Here is a 21,753-nt window from a genome sequence, read left to right as displayed (position 1 = left end):
TGTGATTTAATTAAATGATTTCAATTAAGATAATAATACCAAAGATAATGAATGAACTACTTTATGTAATATTTATTCAAATTTCATAATCTACATAGATAATTAATTAGTCAATTACTACTAAGTTTTTTTAGCATTTAATGATGATGTTGATGGTATTAAAAATCGAATCATCTCTTTTACAAGCAATCATAGTCTTCATTAATTTGACTATTATTCCTTATAATACTAATTAAATATTTATAAAATTTTAGTATTTGTTTATTTGAGGTTTTTTATGAATAAGAATGTTAAAGTCCACATTTTGGTTATTTCATTATTTACAACAATATTTCTTGGAATTGTGATTTATTCGATGACTTTCCATGAACATAAAGCTCTCTGATCATCAGGAGCTTCTCCAAAAGGTTTTGTTCCATCAGGTGCAACATATTGGTTTACTTGATAATCTAATAATACTTCATAATTATAAATATCAGTACCCAATTGCTGAAATAAAAAAATTACTATTTAATGATTTCTTCAAGTAATTTGACAAGGTGAAAAATAAAATTAATCTTAACAGATAAATTTGTGAAAATAATTTTTTCTTATGATCTCTATATAATACTCTAGACTTTGATGAACATTTTCTCATTGAGATGTCTAATATTGACTGAGTTGAGGTAAATATAAGAGCTAGTTGGCCTGAAGCAAAAGTTGTCTCAACAGCAAAAAATTGTTTTTATAAAAAATTCTTAAAAAAATAATGTTATATTTGTACGTATCAAAAATAACTCAGAAAAATCTGAAAAGTAACAAAACTTTTTACCAGACAGATGTAATTCTCTATAATATTTTATTATAATATTGATATTTAATTGAGAGATTACTAATGATTTAATCAAAGTTTCAAAGAATATAACAGAATTGTTTTTTAAAAATAATAATAAGTAAAAATTTCTTACTGTAATTTTATACATAGAGGATATTACATGAAAATGATGTAGATATATTTGTTAAATATATTGGAAAATTTTTTTATAAAGTACCTGAGTAAGTGGGCTCGTATTTGTTGTAAAAATACCAACAAATCCTTTAGAACGAGCTAAATTGAGGCATTCTTCTTCCATTTTATTCATAATGATAACATTTTCAGCAGGAGTTAAATTCTCATTCGTTGCCATCATATAACAATGGTAAACTTTTCCTTTGCCTCGAGGCAATTTGTTTTCTCTTATTGGTCCCTCGAGAAATTCCAAGAATTCAAAAACAATTGCGAGCTTTGATGTTACCGTACATTCAGGTTCATCCCATGCATCAAAACTTAAAGCTGCACCTAAAACAGTACCTTTTTCGTCTGCTGATTTTATCACGAAACTTAATCCTTTATCAACTATTGGTTGCCAAAGAGCATTCATAAGTTCAGCGTAATCACTACGCATTATGTGTGGTGCTAACCATCTTTCTAGGTCTGCTTTCAAGTAAAAACTTTCTGTGATTATCCTGCAATAAAAATATTCTTTAAATAAACTTCAGTTAACAGAGTTATACAATGAGTTAAGTTCATTAAGATTCGCATGATGGTTTCTGAAAATAAAAAACAAGTAAATTCCTTAAAAACAATACGTTCTAAACTTTCTAATAGAGAGTAATAGAGAGTCAGTCTCTAGCATTGATATAACTCTAGGATACAAAGTAATAAAACTTTCAAAAATCAAATAGTATTGGAGCTGAATGTGTGATTAAAAATAAATATCAATACTGTCAAGAACTAAATTGAGAAATGTAATAACGACTTACCGAGTGACTACAGATCTGTGACTATCATTCATTAGTTCAGTAATAAACTTTGGTTGATTCTGATCTTTAATCTCTTGATCATCCGTAGAAACTGTCATTTTTTTCAAAATTTCTTTCATGTTTTTTGCCTTGAGGAAATCTGTGATTCCAATCTGATATCCTTGTTCTTTTAATTTAGTCACAGTGTAAATAGAATTTAAGGAATTGCCCCCAAGATCATAAAAATTAGCATCTATATTTACAGTAAACCGTCCACTTCTACCAATAACCGTTGCTATAGTTGGAAAAAGAATTTGAGCTTTTCTAAGACAATCTTCTGGTACATTTGTGTAGTCGCAATCAATCATATCTTGTACATTGCCATTTAGATTTGACGTTTCATAAAGTTTTAGTAATGTTTGTCTGTCTGTTTTTCCATTGATTAAAAGAGGAATATTATTGACTATTATTATTTGAGGTACCATATATGGTGCTAATCGACTTTTAAGGTAATTTTCTATTTGTAAACCACTAAATGTTGTTTCCTTTTTTGTGGTAACAAAAGCAATTAATGCCTATAAAAATAAAATTTTTTATTCATTTCAAAACTATTTGAGTAATTTGTAATATATTATTTATATTAATTATAATTTCATTATTATACTTGACCTGTGATAATTCTCCAGGATTGTAACATAACACAACTGCTTTTTCAATGATCGATAAAGCATTGACCGTTCTTTCAACTTCAGCAAGATCAACTCGATGACCACGAATTTTAATTTGGGAATCTGTACGACCTTCGTATATAACATTACCTTTTAAAATTCGTGCAAAATCACCAGTATGATAAATCGTTGAATACTCTGATCAACAAAAAAAAATCATCAAAGTTCAATGATGCTAATATTCATTAAAGATAAATGATTCTTAATATTCATGAATTTCTGATTCAATGTATGATGGTATAAGGTACAGAGCATAAACGATTAGATGAATAACTAGAATTGAGTAAGGTCAAGTTTGTTTTATTTATTTCATGCAAATTGAAACAACTTTTGAATTTATAATTAATAGTTGATTATAAAGTGATAGCAGCTGTTTTCGCAGTATTGCGTTAGGTAATATAAGTTGATCAATTGTTTACTATGCATTGTAATCATCATTGAATTTATTACCTCCGAGTTATTATGTTATCACAGAAATTAATTGAATATTTATTGTAGAGAATAATGAACTCAGGATATAAGATAATGTAATTTATAAAGTCAATTTACAAATAACTCTTGTTCTATGACTCATTCTCAGATACTGTGCAGTGAATTATTATTCAAATTGGCGAGAATATAATAGATTACTGGCTACTTACTAAATCCTTGAATTACATCAATTGAATTGACAAGAGAAAAAAAAATCTGGGTTATGAGGTTTATTTTTTTTAATTTCCATTAGTTGTTAATAACTAATTATTTTTAAATTTAAGCTGATTTTTCGTGTTGATAGTAATATAGATGAAGATGATTACAGTTTGATTGTGGAAAAGAAAAACCGGATATCAAAGCGATAGAATTCTCGCAATTAGTGTAAAAGAATGTGTCTGGTATTGGAGTATAAAAAGCATCTGGAATGCAGACAACTAAATGAATGTTGATGCTATGATATCTATTTCTTACCGGGATCGATAGCATGAGGATTGTTGACAAATCGATGTGAATCTCTTCCTCGAATGTATCCGGCTGCTAAATTTCTCCCTGCCACTACGAGTTCACCTACATCACCCTGGGGTAATATATGAAGGTCTTTGTCGACAATATAAATTATGCAGTTGTCTAAAGGACGACCTATCAAATAAGAAACCAATTTTTAATTAATATTATAAAATGTTTTACCGTATTTTTTATTCAATATTAAATAAAATTAGTATATATATAAAAAAAATTATTTCATAAGAATAAATGTTGTTGTGAAAAATATTTATTAATAAATACTAATCAATTCTACATTATTTTTCAATCTCATTACTTTATGAGAAATCATTTTTTTACTTGGAGTTTTTTATTAAATTTATCAAGAGAAAAAAAAGAAAATTCTAAAGCTTGATCAATTTTTTGATCACTCAACTGACCGTGAATGTTAATAAGTTCAACAATGACCTTAGTAATAAGTAGGCCATGATAAAAAATTATCCATCAAATTGATTCCCTTCATATAAATATCCAACATCTATAATTTTTTTCTTTAAATCAAATTTTTTACCTATCGGTACTTTTTCTGCATCTTCCAACTGATTGATATTCTTCAGTAAATGATAAGTCACATCACCCATTACTTCAGTGCTGCCATAAAAGTTAGCCAGAGTGTGTCCAAATCTACCAAACCTCACAAAAAACTCTCTTGCTAACGACTGTGGAAGTGCTTCTCCAGAACAGATCCATAACTTGAGAGACTTTAGTGCCTTGTCGTTGTCCTTGAAAAATAAAATAAATACTTTTCATGAGAATAAAAAATCAAGTATTAATCAGTTAACACTGCAAGATTTCCAGGCCCTAAGTGATATATGATTAATTTTTTTTCTACTTTATACTTGTTAATTATTAAATACTTGTAATTACTATTCAATTAATAAATAGTTATTCTCTATTGTCAATTCATAGCTATAATTAATTGATTTTAGTTACTAGATAATGATAAATTAGCTTTAAAATCAAAGAAGAAATATTCTTGGAATCATTTTCTAAATCACAAAGTGTCTGATGATCAATTAACTCATTTATCAAAATTGTTACAATGTAAGACTGAGTCAATGAAATAAAATTCTCATTCATTTTCCGTATGCACTGAATCACTTAATCTCTATTCAAGTTTACTTACTTGAAGACTCAAGTACATTAGCATCGATTGCAACAACGACGGCACCAAAACAAGTCTTTGAATCTGCCATAAAAAAAAGTAATAGGTTGTTAAATAAAAATTCAACTTGCTAATATAAATCAATATCAACATCATAAATACATAAAATATACATAAATAAATAATTACATCATATTTCTCAAGAACGTCTATGAATTTTTCCGGATCTTTAGTGACATGTTTCGGAACAACAACAATCGTACGACCTTGGAGAAGTGGACCCCATATTTCGGGTGCACTATCAACAAAGGTTAAAGCTGTTTTGAAAATAGTTTTTTGTTCGTCATCATTAAAAGGTAATTTTCTCCATTGCCATTCTAATCGATTAATCAGCGCTGCGTGTGGTATTCTAACACCTTTGGGAATTCCTGTACTTCCAGATGTATACAAAACAATTGCCAGCTGTTCCGGATTCAGATCATAATCCAAAGAGTCCTCAGATTGATTTTTAGATTGTTCCCAAAGCTCTTGATAATTTATTGTTAGTATTTCTCCATAAAGAGTTCTATCACCTAATAAAATAATTTTAAAAAATTTTACAGAGATATTTTATATATGGGATCAACTCCATTATAATAATATGTTGGATTAAAGCTTCAGGCTAACAATTAAAATAAATTCCTTGAACAATAATTGCTTCGGCTGAACTACTGAGATAATTGGTCTTATGAAGGGTGAAGATTAACCTTGTTTAGATGATAAAATTGTCTAGGAAATGGCCTTTAATTATAATTATTGACGTTATTCAATAGTAAAACAACTTTGTAGAATTAGAAGTTTTTTAATATGCTAATTTCTTTCTTAACATCCTACTTCATGTTGTTTTTATTTAATCTATTTAACTAATACATATCAACTTTGCTTACTTTGATCATCAACAATGACAGCCAGTGGTTGTGATTCTTCCAAGATATGCTTGATTCTGGATACCGGAAATTCAACGTCTAATGGCAAATAAGCCATACCAGCTTTTAAAATTGACAAAAGTATAATTGGTAATTGATGAGTTGGTTTCATTGATACAGCTATGATTAAATCAGAAGCATCACATGTTTGATTACAAAGTTGTCGTAATGTTCTTGATATTTTATTTGTTGTTGTTTCTAATTCTTCATAACTTATTGAAAATTCCTTGTCATTATCATCTAGATAAAAATTGAAGAATTGTTCACTTAGTTATGGGCTTAATTATTGATCATAAAATTTCAAGGAAAAATAACTTACTTTTAAAAATAATTGCTGGTATTTTACTGTACTGTGTTTGACTTTTAGAAAATATTTTATGAAGAGTTGCATCAGTTTCACGTGCTATTTTTTTACCTTTGAGAATCGATTGTTGCTGAAGTGAACCCATCTGTTGAAAACACTTTGTGTTGAAACCAGTTTTAATAAAAAGAATTCGTTAATGAAAGGTATCTAGTGAAATCAAGGCACCTAGTTTTTATAAATTTCAATTTCCAAGGTGAAATCTTATTCAAATCTTCTCTTCTATCCTTCACACTTTTTTCTTTAACCCAACAGAAAGTTACATTTATTATTTATCTAATTTTTTGTTATTACTTTTTCATATATGAAGAAATTTATCGTAATTATTTCATCAACAAAAATTCCGTTTGATCTTATTTTTGACTGCTGTCAGTCATCAGTTATTATCATTCTAGAGTATCAGAGGCAATAAATTAAAAAAAAGATCAAAAGTTCAATTGTAAAAGAATTAAAAATTATTAATTGAACGATTAAAAATAATGTGTAAAATGAATTGCTTGTTATATTAATTTTATTTGATAAATTTTGTAATGATTTTTCAATCATATAAGATCTAACTTATGATAATAGGACTGAACAGTGCAAGTTAATGTTTCAAATAGTATTCAACAAGTTTTGAAGAGAAATTACTAGCTGTGGGATTTAAAACAATTATTTCTACCCTCATTACGTAATATTCGTAACATTTGAAAATATTGCTTGAGATAAGAATTGCAAAACCTCTACAGTTAGGTGAGAGTTAATTGACCGAATAGCAATGTAATTTTACGCAGCACGTGTAATATTAGCAATGATATTTTTTATATAAAAAATACTGTCTATGATTTATCTTTTTTTTTTCTTCAATTATCAATGACAAATGATCTTAAGATAAATAATTTTTTTCTAATAAATGAATAGCTTTTATTATAATTAGCAATTGAAGACTATTATTGAATAATTAAAATAGGATCATATTTATCTTGATAAATAATTATTGAAAAAATTTTTTTTGTGGCTGGAAGGAATGCAAAGAGACTTTAATCTCGTTAAACTTTGTAATAAAATTATCCTCATAGTTGCTATTTTTATATGTAATTTATAGATAATTAATCACATTAATTTTCACAAAGCTATTTATTAATTGTAAATAAATTCTTACAGGTTTCACAGTTAATAAATGAATTAATTTTTAAACACAACTTATCAATGACTTGGCAATAAATTATTACAACAGCTCTATTCATTTTGACAGTAAACAATTAATTCAACATTATTTATGACTTTAACATATATTTTACAATGCATGAATGTATGAGAAAATTGATAAATTTTATCATTAGGAATTAGGCAAGAAGTCCAAACTTCACTGTACCCTTGAGTCTATTTCTTCGTTCACTTTGATAATTAAAAGTGAGAGTTTAGAGTATCTTAAATGTTAAAAAAGTTACCGATTAAATGTCAAAAGCATATATGATCTACCATACTCACTTTTAGTAAATTGTATATATATTTCAGTATCCAGTTCGTTAGAAAAATTTATTTACTTTAAATTTATATACAAATTTAATGTTTCCCTTCACTTCACATCCAATACATTGATTATTATTATTATTATTATTTTTATTATTTTTATTTCTTTGTAATAAATAAAATTTTTTTATGATAATTTAGACTAGAACATGGTTTAAAAAGTCACCAATAAAATTTAAAATGTCATACGTGAACCTCAAACAAACTGTATTGTACTTAACGATACGGAGAACAGCGAAAGAATGCCTTGTATCAAAGTAGTACCACAAGCTTTATATGAAAGCCGACGAAAAGACCCCTCATCGTCCTTCTACTACCATCATTCTTTAATTTCAAATAATTTTATGATTATAATAATTATAAAATCAAAATAACACTATTTATTTATTTTATAGTAAATGTACAATAAACAATTATTAATTAACGTGTCAAAGAAGAATAGACATGAGAAAGGATATTCCCCACTACAATTGACACCACAGGTGGAAAGTAAAATTGTTAAGAAATCATATATACATGTATAATATAGTGACCAATATTAGACAATATATTATTTCTATCATTTTTTTAACAACTATTATACCTCTATGTCTAGCACGCAAATTTGATAATATAAAAATGTTAATAGTTGAATGTAAATGAATATTACTATTTTTACGCTTCAATAAATCATGAATATGCTTTAGTTTCAATGTAATATTCTTATAAGACTGTCTATCATAAAATTGAATACATATTAATCTAATATTTAATGGGTACGCATTTTAATTGACGAATTAACGTTAATTAACATGTATATATTTGTCATATTTGACTGAAATTTAGCATAAATATGATTGTACTTACATATGAAAATACAACTGGCATATTAACAAAGCGATCAATTGCGTGAGTACTTAAACTTTAACGTTGAATGTACCATGATATGATAGTTGTGATGTAGGGGAAACCCAAGTGCGTATGTAAAATATTTCAACGAATGAAAAGAACATTTCGACATTTATTTTCTTTATTTTCCTTATATAAATATCATGTCTCAGCAGTAATTCAGACTGAGTCACTAACCGGACTCTGAGGATTTTTGATCATTTGATGCCTTTATGGAACTTCCAGTTAATACAACATTAAATATTTTACATTTATCATTTTGAAACATTTCTCTTGAGTTTTCATTGTAATTATTATTTTAAATGTATTTACTTTAATTTTATAATTCGTTGTTTATTATTGGTTATTCTTAAAATTAAATTTTCTAATAAACTACTGAACAATTGATACTGAAGTCTATGATGTCTATAATGTCAAATGATCTATTCATAATAATTAAAATATTGTTGGTACTATTTTTGCGTGTTATATAATAACTCGGGCTTAACCGTATGATTGAGTCAAGTGGCGAGAACAATAGCTGGCGAGAACCATTCATAGTTTTGTATAACCCTAGTGCCTTCTTTAATCTGTCACATCCGTGGTAATAATATTTATATACGTGCATTTTCTCGTTACTAACGGATGTTGTGGCTCATAAAATGGACACTTTGCAAAATTAAATATTTCTTTTTAACAAATTATTGAAAAAAGTGCAATAAAAAATCCAGGTAACCTAAATACTTGATGAGTATTAAACACTTTTGTCTGAGATGATGCTTCCAATACTTCTAGAACTGTCTCTTCTTGGAGTGGGACGAGGAGGTCGTCGGGGGCTTCCTGTCACCACTTGGAGTTCCCGATCACTTCCAGCTCTTCGAAGTGAACCATCTCTCTCTAATCGTCTTCCACCTTTATGCTTTGGGCTTCTTGGTCCACGGATATTAGTGTAAACTATGTATACTGCCAAGGTTCCCACTGTAAACATTGTTACTCCAATTCCACCAACTACTCCTACCTGAAAATTTTCAATAATTAGTCATTTTTCTTTAGTTCAGAAAACTATTAAAGTCAGCAATTTCAAAAGAATTAAAGTTACTTTTACAACTTAACTACTGATTTCTTAAAATAAAATATTTTAATATTCAATATAATTTTGACTCTTTAACATGACAAAAATTATTTCAACTATGTAGTATTATAAAAAGAAAATGATAATAAAGTAATAAAAGAATTTTTCATGTAAAAAATATTGATATTGATCTAATATTTATTCATAGTATAATTACAAAAAAATAAACGCCTTATTTGCAAATAAGTTTTTATAATATAATAATAATTAGAAGAATAATAATAAAAAATTGTATAATTTATTAAACCGTTAATAGAATATAAAAGTTTACGAGAAATGTGTACTACATTATTATCTTGAAAATGTATAAATTATAACTATTTATGATAATTAAGCTATATTATATAAGTCATTCAGAAAATTTACTGTCCACACGTTTTTCATCACATAACAATTAGTTGCTTATATCTCCTTCATTTATTTATAGATGTTTTAACAAGTTAATTTTTATTAATTGAACAGAAATAAATATTTATAAAGTTTAATATTATTAGTATAATTCAATAACTCCGTGACTTATTTATTTAAGAACTCATTAAACTTCTTAAGAAGTCATAAGACAAATTTCGTATTTAAGTAAATTGACTCACTATAAGTAATTAAGTTGGAAGTTTGTAAATCTATTAGCTAATAAAATAAAACAGGTGTGTAAGATCAGTTTCACGATGTAATTACCCGCATGAAAAATATTATGCAAATTAAAAATGAAACTTAGATAACAATTTGAAAATATTATGTCTTTCTATAAAAATCCAAAGTATCTTAATAAAAATCAAACAATCATATAGGAATCTTCATAAAGATGAGAGATATATAAATTCTAATTAAAAATAAATATTTATTATCTCAAGAAAATATGATGTAATTTGTGTTTATATTTCAACTAAGAAACAACTTATTGTAATATTAGAAAAAATATTATTTTATTCAAACAGAATAGACAAAGAAGTTTTTATTGGTATGAAATCAATCTAATCAAAGTTTACTATAATATCATATGTATTATAGATTTCAAAGTGCTAGATCTAATTATTACAAGTTAGAAAAAAACAACATTATAATGAAAATTATACTAAAACATAAAAAAAAGGGATAATCCGTGATTTCTAATTAGTTGATATTGTAATTTTTCTACATTCTACAGATAAAGCTAGCAAAATGAATTTCTACCATTTTCTATTAACCCTATCAACATTTACAATTATCTTCAATTTATAAAATATTGTGAAAGAATAATTTTATCTATAATGAATGAAGTAAATGTTTCGAAAATCATACCACAGTCCAAAATTCATGATCATCAATGTCAAAAGCAACTTTCGACACATCATCATCATCATCATTATCTTGGAACTTGACTGATGTAGCACATCCAGTTGTCTTTTCTTGCGTATCCAATAAAAGAGTTCTAAATATTTCAGGAATGAGATTATCACCATGAAGGCCTTCATCTTCTTCTTCTTCTTCATCGTCCCAATAAATTCTAGCATCATTCTTTTTTACTTTTATTTCACCCAATTTTTCAAAATTTCTGGTATTGGTTTTAATATAAATATCCAGTGTTCTAGTTAAAATTTCAAGTTGAGCATTTCTTGTAGATATAACATTACCAACCATGGTATTCCATTCCGCATGATTGATCTCACTTGTACACTGAGTTTTCTTGCTAAAAAAATAGAATTATTCCCATTATTCATGTAACTATTTCAAATTTAATTACAATAGAATTTTTCAACTAATTACCAGAAAATATCAAGAGTTTTAGCGTAAATTTCCATTGCACTTTCCAACCATCGTAAATCTCTCATATGTTCAGGGTTAAAGCTACTTCCTGCTCTATTAGACCACTTTGAATTTTTAACTTGAGCTTCCAGTCCTATTATATCGCTCCTGGAATGTTTATTATTATTATTATTATTATTATTATTCAATTATAGTTAATACAATTTTTTGTATTAAAATATAATTGTTATTAAAAAAATTAATGGAGTAACTTGCAATTCCCAAAGCAATAAAATTATTGTCATCATGATGGTATGTAATAATTTTACTTTGATTTCTGATTTATACTATGTATTATTAACGAGCACCATTAACCCCTAGCCATAAGTATTTTTATAAATATTTATAAAAAAAAATTTAATAATAAAATAGAATGAATCAAGTAAAAGGACTAGATAAAATAAATAGATATTAAAAGCAAGTCCTTGTAATGAATGCATTTTTATAGTGAATCTTAAATATTAATCTTACCTAGCATCTTGCAATAAAATAACTGGATTATTTGTTTTCATTTTATCGACGTAATTTTTTAAATTTCCTTCACTTACAATAATAATTGTAGCATTAACATTTTTAAATGTATCTTTTGGAGGTCTGCCAATATAAACAACGTGAGAAGTGAAAACATCGTCATCTTGCTCGTGAATCATGACACAAAGACCACGAGTTATTGCACCCATAGTTACTTTTTTCGCAATCAATTGCACATCGTCCTCATTGTCATCGTGCTTTCGTGTTGCTAGTGTGAATGATTTCCATCTTAACGCTTCTATGATTTCTAGAATTCCCTCGACTAAATACAAGTCAGACTCTTCATGAAGATAATGTAGATATGGTGAGCCAACTGCATGGCTTCTCACAATGTGAGGAATATTTAAGACAGATGTTATTTTGTGTACTGCATCAATATTTTCTGTTGATTCTGGTCCAATTAATCCTGTGATAGAACAACAACAATTTGCTTTCAGACAAAACGATTTTAATTGATGACCCAATAACAGTTGGATCTATTTTAGACATCATTGAAAATTAAAAGAATATTTTCATAATTAATAATGAATAATTTATTGTTCGAGTTAATAAATATTAATGAATATTGAATATCTTGTTCGATGGACAATTAGTTTGAATAATGTTAAATATTATTTTGAAATAATAAATAATAGCAATTAAGTTTGATTTATCATATAAGTAATAATGTAGCACTAAACACTTATTGACATGTAAAGTTGTGACCTAAATTTTGAATAAATTGTAGACTTGAATTTAAAAGTTAACATTTTAATTCATTATCTGATATTAAAGTGTATACATATTTTTTTGTTTTACTTCATGTGTTTTGCTACTTAGTGTAAGGGAAAATATATCAAATTATTACTCTTATCACTTAGTATTTTAATTTTTTATGATTTCATATATATTTAATGTTGAATATTTTCAATAACCTTGATTGGAGTATTTCTGTTGCTACATAACATAATTTTTAATATAAAGCTTCAAATAGTTGTGACGATTTCATTTTCAATTGATTTCGAAACAAATAAATTTATTCGATTCCTCTTATCGACTAATTCAATTGCTACTTGCATCAAGCTGGTTTTTAAAGGCTATTATATCACCAAAGTTTGCCTCAATAACAAAACCTACAAGCTTTAATCGTTGTTACATGATCTGTTTTTTAGATCTGATTATTTATGATACTTTAAGTATATTATAAATATTTAAAAATATTACTCATGTCAATATTATTTTAAAAATTAAAAATGACAAGATGAACCTGTTATTGACCTCTGATTTAATCTTATAATCAATAACTAGAACAAGGTTATTCTTAGTATAGGGATAGGGCTGTTGATTTGTGAATTCGTCTGCCGATGAAATGAGCAAATCGAGTAAAATATAAATTTAGACTGTGATAAATTATTTTAACATTTATCGGTATGTTGCACTTTACTGTAGTGACTTTTGATTTAGTATAAATTTTAAATTGCTATTTTTTATGATAAAAAAACAAACGATGGTTATATTTGTTTGCAGTTCAAAGTAAAATTTTTGTTCTACTTTCAAAGTGGTACAAATAAGTATTTCGTAACATCCGTTATGATTTCATACTCGTAATAATTTGTTGATTATTAAAATTCAAAGAAAAATTACCCTCAAATTTTATTTATGATTCTGTACTCCAAAAGAATCATTTCCTTTCAATAAAACAGTTTTCCAAAAATTTTCATTAAATTTTCGAAACAAAGTTAAATTTAATTTTATTTTTACATAACAGTTTTTTTGTCAGAATTTCGATTTATAATAATTTATAATTTTATTGTGATGACTGCAACCAGAGGTATGCAGCCGGCTATCGCCCGAAAGCCTTTAGCCTCATCGATTTATATTGCTTGGTAATAATTCATTTTACTGACCTAAGAAAAATGGTGGATCAATGCAACTGAAATCATCAGATTCAAGAGCTTTCATCATAGCTTTTGTAGCACCAGTTATTGTTCCACAGGTATCCAAGACAGACAAGTCTAGAATTGAAAGTATTGATTAATGATAGAGAACAATTTACTGATGAGACAAAATTAATTTTACTTTTTTTTCTATTTATTTTTTATATCATATCATTGGCTACAAAAATAAACTTACTAATTTTCCTATCACTTTTTTTATTGTGCGCTTCGATAAAAAACTCGGCTGCTTCAGCCATCATGACGCCCTTATTGGACAACATGCTACAAGCTGTATCATCATGAACATTTGTAAGAAGCGACATTCTGTATTTATCAGAACATTTACTTGTTCTTACTCCACAAACACAAGCGCCAATTATTGACAATAAAAGCAAGCATGTATTTAACTTATTCATTTTGTTTAAATTATTTCCACTAATATATTTTTATTTTCAAATTTTATTTAAACTTGTACTCAATATTAAAAAACTAGTGAATTTCTGAGAGAGTCTCAGACTCCCCAGGGAAATAAAAAAATAAAATTTATTAAATAATATTTATAGTTATGGTTTTTATTTCACGCAATTGTATACATTTATGTTTGCTCTAAACTGAACTGCAGGCCTTGGTATTGAATACCATTAGTTTTATAGTGAAGCCTATTGTTACGTAGAACACTCTCAGGGCTTCAACTTTTAATATTATTTGCTCGTCATTTACCTTATTACATATTAAATCACCCTTCAATTGGATTATTCATAATTATTATATCATCATAGTTATATTGAGTATGATTAGTAACTAATTTTGGGATTATATGTAGAAATATACTTCTCTATACTAGCATAATATATAGAAGTCTAACAACTTCAGGAAATATATAACAAATTCATTTATTATATAATCCAATTAATTGACATGGAAAAAAAACTTGATAAATTAAGTTAAAATCTTATATACATCAAAACTTTAAAAATGATTAGTACCTTAATTAAATTTGTCAATGAAGATAACTCTCATTAATTTATCGATGATTAATATTGATGCATAATTTTTTTGATGTCTTCACCTACCACATTTGGTGTGCTATTTTTCATTTATTCTTTTCGGTTTTAATATCAACTTCCTTGAAATAATTTTTTAGAAATTTATTTCTCCAAAAATAATTAATATAGATTTTAGCCATGGTTATGTAAAAAATAAGATTTATTGTTAATAACGAACTTTGAAAAAATTCTCTTAATACATATTTCATAATCAATGACGTTGTAAAAATTAAATAGAAAATAAAATATTGTTATCAAATTATATAATTTTATATGAATGACATAACAGGTCATTCATTAAGATTTATTGACATTTTTCGATATTCCCATAGAAATATATGATTAATAGTTTTATTAAGACAAAAGTGGACTCGGTTTCAACTAAATTCGTTGCCTATAAATTTTTTCTTCAAGTTATATCATCTGATAATTTATCATTTATCATGATATCTTATTTAAATGAGTTCTCTTTACTAAATGAAATCAATGTTATTCATTAAATTGAAAAAATATATTGATTTCACCAACCATCAATTAAATTGACTTATTAACTGAGTATTTTTATTTGAAATTGATTTAAATTTTCCTAAATTTTATTTGTTGAATTATTGAATAATTTTATATATTAAAAATTGCCAATTAAGTTTTATAGTGATCGTGATCTAGATATTCTTAAAATATAATACCGATTTAAGAGTACATGATGGCGGTGTGTACTACACTAATGGCATGATACAATTTCAGAGTTCATTTATTCGTGTTTCCAAACCAACAAGTCCAAACCAACAAATTTTCACTTCATAGTCAATTCAAGTCAGTTCAAGTAATTACTATATAAAGGAAAAATTGTTGGAAGTTTCTTTTAACTTTTTCTATTCATTCGTAAGTCTTTCAAATAAAACCGGTTAATTTACATTTTTCACTGAACTGGTGATAAACTGGTTTAAATTATTTTTTTGGGCCATTTAAAATTTAATTTAGTATCAAGTTAGAACTATATAGATTTACATAAATAAATATTTATTCATTAACCATTTAAGTTCATTTTCTATGTTAAAAATTAAGCTGCGTACTTTTTTTTTAAAAAAACCACAAAATAATTATACAGTTGGATTGAAATAATTAAAAAATGATTGAATTTTTGTTTAAGAATTTATTAGGTAATTATTGTGAGAAAGTCATTTCAAATCGATAAATGGTTATTATCAATAGCCGGTAAAATATCAACTGTCAATATTTTTATAAAATTATTATCGCATTTATCGATCGTCGAACAAATGAAATTATTATTTTAAAAATTTCAAAAATAAATAAAACAACATATTTCATCTGAATATAGCATAAATTATTGTTTATTAAAAAATATTAATTGATAAAATATGGTATGTTGCCTTAGTTATTAATAAATTTTTCATTTGACCATATTTAACAAAATAGAATTTATAAATGCCCATAAGAGTTTTTAAAAATCTCTTTTTAATATATCTAGGCAAAAAAAGAAGCTTTAAGGAATAATACATTCATAAAAAATTGTGAGAGATTTTAATGAGTTATTGTTCGATGAAAACTGCATCCAAATTAGTTTACTTGTTGCTTAATTAAGAAGCTCATTACCAACTACACCACTAACAGATTAAGTTTGTGTGGGGTAACTTTAGCAATTATCATTTTCTATCAGGTATTTGATTGTTTTTTTTTTTCATTTATTACTATTTACAGGTTTCATAGTTGAGTAATAATTGAATACCTTATGCTAAGAATGGAAATTTGATTTCTATTTAATCAAAAGGTCAGCATTTGACATTTAATCCATTTCAATCCTTCATCTGAAATGATACTGCACTTGAACCATGAACGACAATCCACTATTGTCTTATCTCTATATGAATGGATGATTTGTGAATAATAAACTCGTTGCATCAATACAATACAATTATATTCTTTTTTTTATACGTTCTGCTTCATGGGTTATTAAATGAGCTTTTTATCTTTTCATCTGAAAAATTTGTTTTTTAAAAAAACAAGAATTCAATTAAATGTAATATGAAATTTTACTGTGATTGTTTTTTCCAGGTTTCTTTTCTTAAAAAAATCTAAAATTCGTCGAATCTACGTTTTCCCTTGTCTTCTTACACGATAAATTCAAATGAATTGGTATAGAATTTCAAGCATGTTGATAAGAGTTCTTTAAAATGGTATAAGACATACAAAAGTAAAATTGATTGAAAGTTTTTCATCAGGAGAAAAAATCTTGATTGAAATTAGAACAAGAGAAACATGAGTAAGTAGTTAGATATTCAATCCTCGAAAAGCTTAAAAAAAAATTTTAAAATGTTTTTACAACAATTTTCAGTCATGTTGATTTTGATAAATATTACAAATTATCAATTTATCATTGTCATCATTCATTTAATTAATATGATTTAGATTAAATTTCTCTTTGATTTTGTACAAATAAATTTATAGTGAAAAGAGTTTAATATTTCAAAAATAGTTCTATCTAGTCAGTAAAGTTGTCCACCCACAGTTGTATAATTTTAATTGAATATAATATTTCTCTATAAAATTTATGGGGTGTCAGTATTAAATATCATAACATTGATAATAAAAAAAAAAAAATGATGAGTAATTTATCACAGATAAGAAAGGAGTGCAATCAGTGCAGTTTACTGATTCAGATTATGACCTCCTCGTACTTTTACGTTAATTAGTTAAAGGGCGTGACTTTTTGATGCAAATTTAATTTCAGACAATTATCTAGTGAACATGAATAGTAGACTTAGTATCAATAGATTGTTAACATGCCACTTAGAGAGTTATTGGGTTCAATAGTCGATTGCTACTTACTGCTATTACTTAAATGTTTCAGTGTGAGCATCGAACTCGTTCTTATTTATGTAAAAGTGCATGAAATATTTAAAATAACTACTATTAAATTATTTTTAAACAGTAATTTTTTTTTATAGTATTCTTTATGAAAAATGATATATTGGCGCCAGGAAAAAGATTTGATAATAGTAAAAAGGATCTTATAGATCAGCAATTCACTACAATAAACTTTATTGTCGTTGGATGGAGTGAATAATTTATTCGAGAACTTTTATTTAAATGTAACTTTTTGTAGGAAGAATAAAAAAATTAGTTGAATTATTGAATTTTATATAAGAAATACAATTGAAATATGCATGAGTAAATACATAAACAAAAATAGAAAAGGGAAGATGGCAACAATGTAATGTCTTACGTATTATTACGAATTAAGTTCTTTCTAAGAAGAAATAAACAGTAGATACATAATAAAAAACTCTGTTAAGCTCGCTATAAGATTTAATTTACGACATGCTAAAAGCTGTAAATTCAAAGTGATTTCTATGTATCATTGTCTGCACCTTTTGTTCTTTAAAATCAATTTTCTCTTTATTCTTTTTTGATTTTCTGCAGTGATAGTGCTATCATCATAAAGCTAAATCAAAAGTAAAAAAAAAAAAATTAAATTTTTATTTCAATAATTCACTTTGCTCTTTTTTTGACTAAATTCGACATTGATTGGCCTAATAAAGTGTAGGAAAAAATTTTTGGAGTTTAAATATTTGAATGTTTTCGAAACGATCAGATAAACGTTGAGTCAATCAGTTGGTTTAGTAGTTTAGCATTGATAACATATTGTTCTAATTAATTTATGTTATTTAACCAAGCATTCTAATTATTGTTTAGATGATTATTAATGCCTTGAAAATTGTAAATAACATTTTTTTATTCTCAATTTGTATTTGACTTGCGATTTTAGCAGAAAGTCAAATATGTATATACGTTTAATGTTATATGTACTTTAATATAAGTTTCATAATTATATTTTATTTATTTTGTAATGAACCACGAGTAGAATGAAATCATGGAAATTTAATTACATGTCTTCTCCAAAGTTTCTAATTGATTCTGAGCTAAAAAGAATTAAAATAGAAATTTTAAATAATTGAGTTAATCTTTTTTACATCAAATTTAATGAGTCTATTGTTTATAGAAAGCTCAATGCTCTTTATGAATTATTAATAAATAGTTTAAATTAATTTAATAACAAATTGACTGATATTCACTGTTTCTACATATTGAAATGAATTTTCAATAAAAGGAAGCTACGGAAATACATTAAACGTAGTACCCAATTGACGTGCTTCTATGAAATTGTACTACTGCTTCCTGATTGTATTAACTTTAATTAACTTGAGAATTGATTGTAAAAAAATTTCTTTTCATGAAAATTCATCTTTAAAATAGATGGAATATAATGCGTATTCAGTACTTAAACTTAAGTCTTTGATGATAATACTTTTATTTATTTTATTTTTATAGAATTGTTATGACTTTGTTCAAGTTAGTGATCGATTTTAAGATATTTTTTCTCATTTAAATTTATTCTTCAACAATTTAAGTATTTTCTGAGTTGAATTTCAAATATCCATTGATTTTTTACAGAATATTTTCAATTCAGGAATATCACTTTAGTGTCAACTAAAGACATAGTGACTATTTTTTACGAACTGAATTGAAAAAATGTTATTGTATTGAACCAACTTTAACTTTGTTTAGTTGAATATAACTCAACACTATTGTTTCCAGTTAAAAGTAGATTTGTTAAGTAAATCCGGACTGTGTAGGAGCAGAATAATCTAATCAATCAGTAGTCAGAATGATATTTTAATGTTTTTGGAGTACTGATGGTTTTTAATATATTTTTATTTTTAAATATGACATTTTTAAAATGTGTGGAATATAAAAAAAATATAGACATAATAATGGTATAGAAGAATCTTTCATCCAATTAATCTTTGATGTTAATAATTATATACTGATCACCACCTAATGTTATAGATTGACTAACAATAAGTATGAGACGATTAACATACCCATGTCACGTAGCCATTGCTCATGACGTATACATAATCATAGAGATGTATATAACGATGTAGATAATATTGTTTGCACGTTTCATTATTATTTGAAGTGTAGTAAACAATCTCATGGATTATCTAGTCGCCTACGCATTGTCGAGTTTCAGGACAGAGAAGACTGTAATAATCGTTTATTCAAATTATGGTTAGTTGATCAAGAAGGAAAGTTTCATAGACTCACTTGGAGTTGAAATAAAAATTCAAATATAATATTAGAGACTACTACATATAAATACTTTGAACAGAAATAATAAAAATAAAAATGGTAGATAAAAAAAAATATAGGATTTAAATTATTAAAAACTACTTTAAAGGAAGAAAAACTTTTTTTAATATAAACGTCAAGAACAAATAATATATTTATTTAAATAGTAAAATATCAATAGCTACTTTTCTTTTTTCTATCAAGTTTCAATTAAGTGCAGCTTTGAAAAAGTCTTTTTTTTTATTTATTATATTTTGATGTTAGATTTGATTGAACAAAAAAATATCTTTTTTGTTTTATTAATTGCTGAAAAACTTTATACAAGATTTTATGGAGATAACAAACCGCTATTTTTTCTGAGCAATTACTTTTTTCTTGTATTTATTCATAAATTATTCATCTAATAAAAGCTTTCAATTTAATCTTCGTCTCAAGCAATTTTGCTGCAATTGAAGTTGTCTATTTGTTTTCTCCAATCTTTCAAGGTTTATTTTTTTTTTTTTTTAATTTTGTATAAAATATTTTTAATTTCAATATTTTGCATAGTCAAAATTATAAGAAGCTTACAGTATTATAAATCTATCCATCGATAAAGACACAAAAGAATGTAAGATAAGACTTCATTAATAGTCTAACAATCCCTCGTAACAAATACATTCTCATTTTGGAGTAACTTTTGATATCTTGATTCTTTAAACATTTATATATCTTTGAATTTTATTTATACAAATTCTTGTTAATTTAACTTTTTTATATCAAATAAATTGCTTCATTAGAAGGCTGATAGACAAAACAATGCAACTTAATGATAGTCATCCCATGCCACCAACCCACTCCCCATCTACATCTATTGCAAGCCACAAGTTGAATAATATTAAAAAAGAAAATTGATCTATTTAAAACTCTGTTTCAAAAGTTTTCTATTCCTATTGTCTCTACTTTCTTCAATTATTTTTAATAATTAAATAAATCAATGAATAAACTATTCACTTGATAAGAAGAGTTTTTTCTGTCCAAGTTGGTCTTTTTTATTTTTTATTAATTTTATGTTCTCGTTGAATTTATACTGAGAATGACACATCGGTGTCTAATCTTAAGCACATACAGCCGGAAATACGATTACAAAAATGTAAATCCGACCCAGTTTCAACTCGAGTTTTCAAGAAAGAACTTTGCCGACATCATGTCATTTTCAATTCTTCGATTTTTCTTTATCTAATGTTTTTTTGTCCATTAAAATTTTAATTTTAGCCATAAAAGTTTCTATAACAATTCTCCATTCCACTTAATTTTATTACACAAATGATTAATGATTAATATTTGTTTTTTTTTTATTTTTTGTCAGAGTATTTTTTACTTTTGCTATGATGTTTTCCGCAACATTGTTCAAGTATACGTCCAAACAGGTGGCGACGATTCGTACGCATGCGCACGGGAAATCCCTGTGGATGATTTGAGTGAAAGAGAAAAGTTGGCGCGACGCTTTATAACACGTTTCAGTGTACCGTCACAATCCTCGAGTGTAGGTTCAACTTTTAGATATTATCTATCAAGTGAATCCACTACTTTATTTATTCTTTTACAAACAATATTAAATTAAATCATTTATATAAACGCCAACCGCGATATCATAAATATTATGACTAAAACCAACAAACAAATAAAAGTGTCACTATGTGAAATTCTAACTTAGTTGGAGTGATTTTTCTACTTAAAACAACACTTCAAGACACATTTCATGATTGATATAAATAAAAATTCATTTTTAGTCAAAATTACTTAAGAATAAATTTATTAAATCATTAAAAAAAAAAAGAAATTATTGTAAATTACAATAATTATTTTTCATTAAAAATTTTTATTGGTTTAAAAAATA

The 21,753-nt window shown here is 26.0% G+C and overlaps 2 protein-coding genes across 5 annotated transcripts; both read right to left on the bottom strand.

The window, feature by feature from the left end:
• Nucleotides 1-232: 232 nt before the first annotated feature.
• Nucleotides 233-8,332, bottom strand: e (nonribosomal peptide synthetase ebony). Of its 4 annotated transcripts, none has more exons than XM_035096399.1 (11): nt 8,296-8,332; nt 5,896-6,025; nt 5,538-5,816; nt 4,801-5,183; nt 4,633-4,695; nt 4,018-4,228; nt 3,435-3,602; nt 2,431-2,627; nt 1,783-2,336; nt 1,032-1,485; nt 349-489 (listed from the first exon to the last, which is right to left on the bottom strand). In XM_035096399.1, exons 1-11 carry the CDS (start codon nt 8,314-8,316, stop codon nt 349-351), a joined length of 2,601 nt encoding a protein of 866 aa, XP_034952290.1. In that variant the 5' UTR covers nt 8,317-8,332. The 4 variants fall into 4 exon arrangements, with proteins under 4 accessions (XP_034952287.1, XP_034952290.1, XP_034952289.1 ...); XM_035096398.1 differs by lacking the exon at nt 8,296-8,332 and adding exons at nt 6,106-6,178; nt 7,408-8,201 and having other exon boundaries at nt 4,633-5,183; XM_035096396.1 differs by having other exon boundaries at nt 233-489; nt 4,633-5,183.
• A 108-nt stretch (nt 8,333-8,440) lies between these two features.
• LOC118074877 (uncharacterized) lies at nt 8,441-14,283 on the bottom strand. The gene is made up of 6 exons (XM_035096401.1): nt 13,874-14,283; nt 13,648-13,755; nt 11,702-12,167; nt 11,192-11,338; nt 10,727-11,114; nt 8,441-9,334 (listed from the first exon to the last, which is right to left on the bottom strand). The coding sequence occupies exons 1-6, from the start codon at nt 14,091-14,093 to the stop codon at nt 9,071-9,073; spliced, it is 1,593 nt and encodes a 530-aa protein (XP_034952292.1). The 5' UTR covers nt 14,094-14,283; the 3' UTR covers nt 8,441-9,070.
• Nucleotides 14,284-21,753: the final 7,470 nt, after the last annotated feature.

Source organism: Chelonus insularis, unplaced genomic scaffold (assembly GCF_013357705.1).
Source record: "Chelonus insularis isolate UGA/USDA-ARS -01 unplaced genomic scaffold, ASM1335770v1 contig_139_pilon, whole genome shotgun sequence".
In the NCBI taxonomy this organism is placed as follows: Eukaryota; Metazoa; Arthropoda; class Insecta; order Hymenoptera; family Braconidae; genus Chelonus; species Chelonus insularis.
The sequence above is the reverse complement of the archived record's forward strand: the minus strand, read 5'-3'. Positions and strand labels throughout refer to the sequence as shown.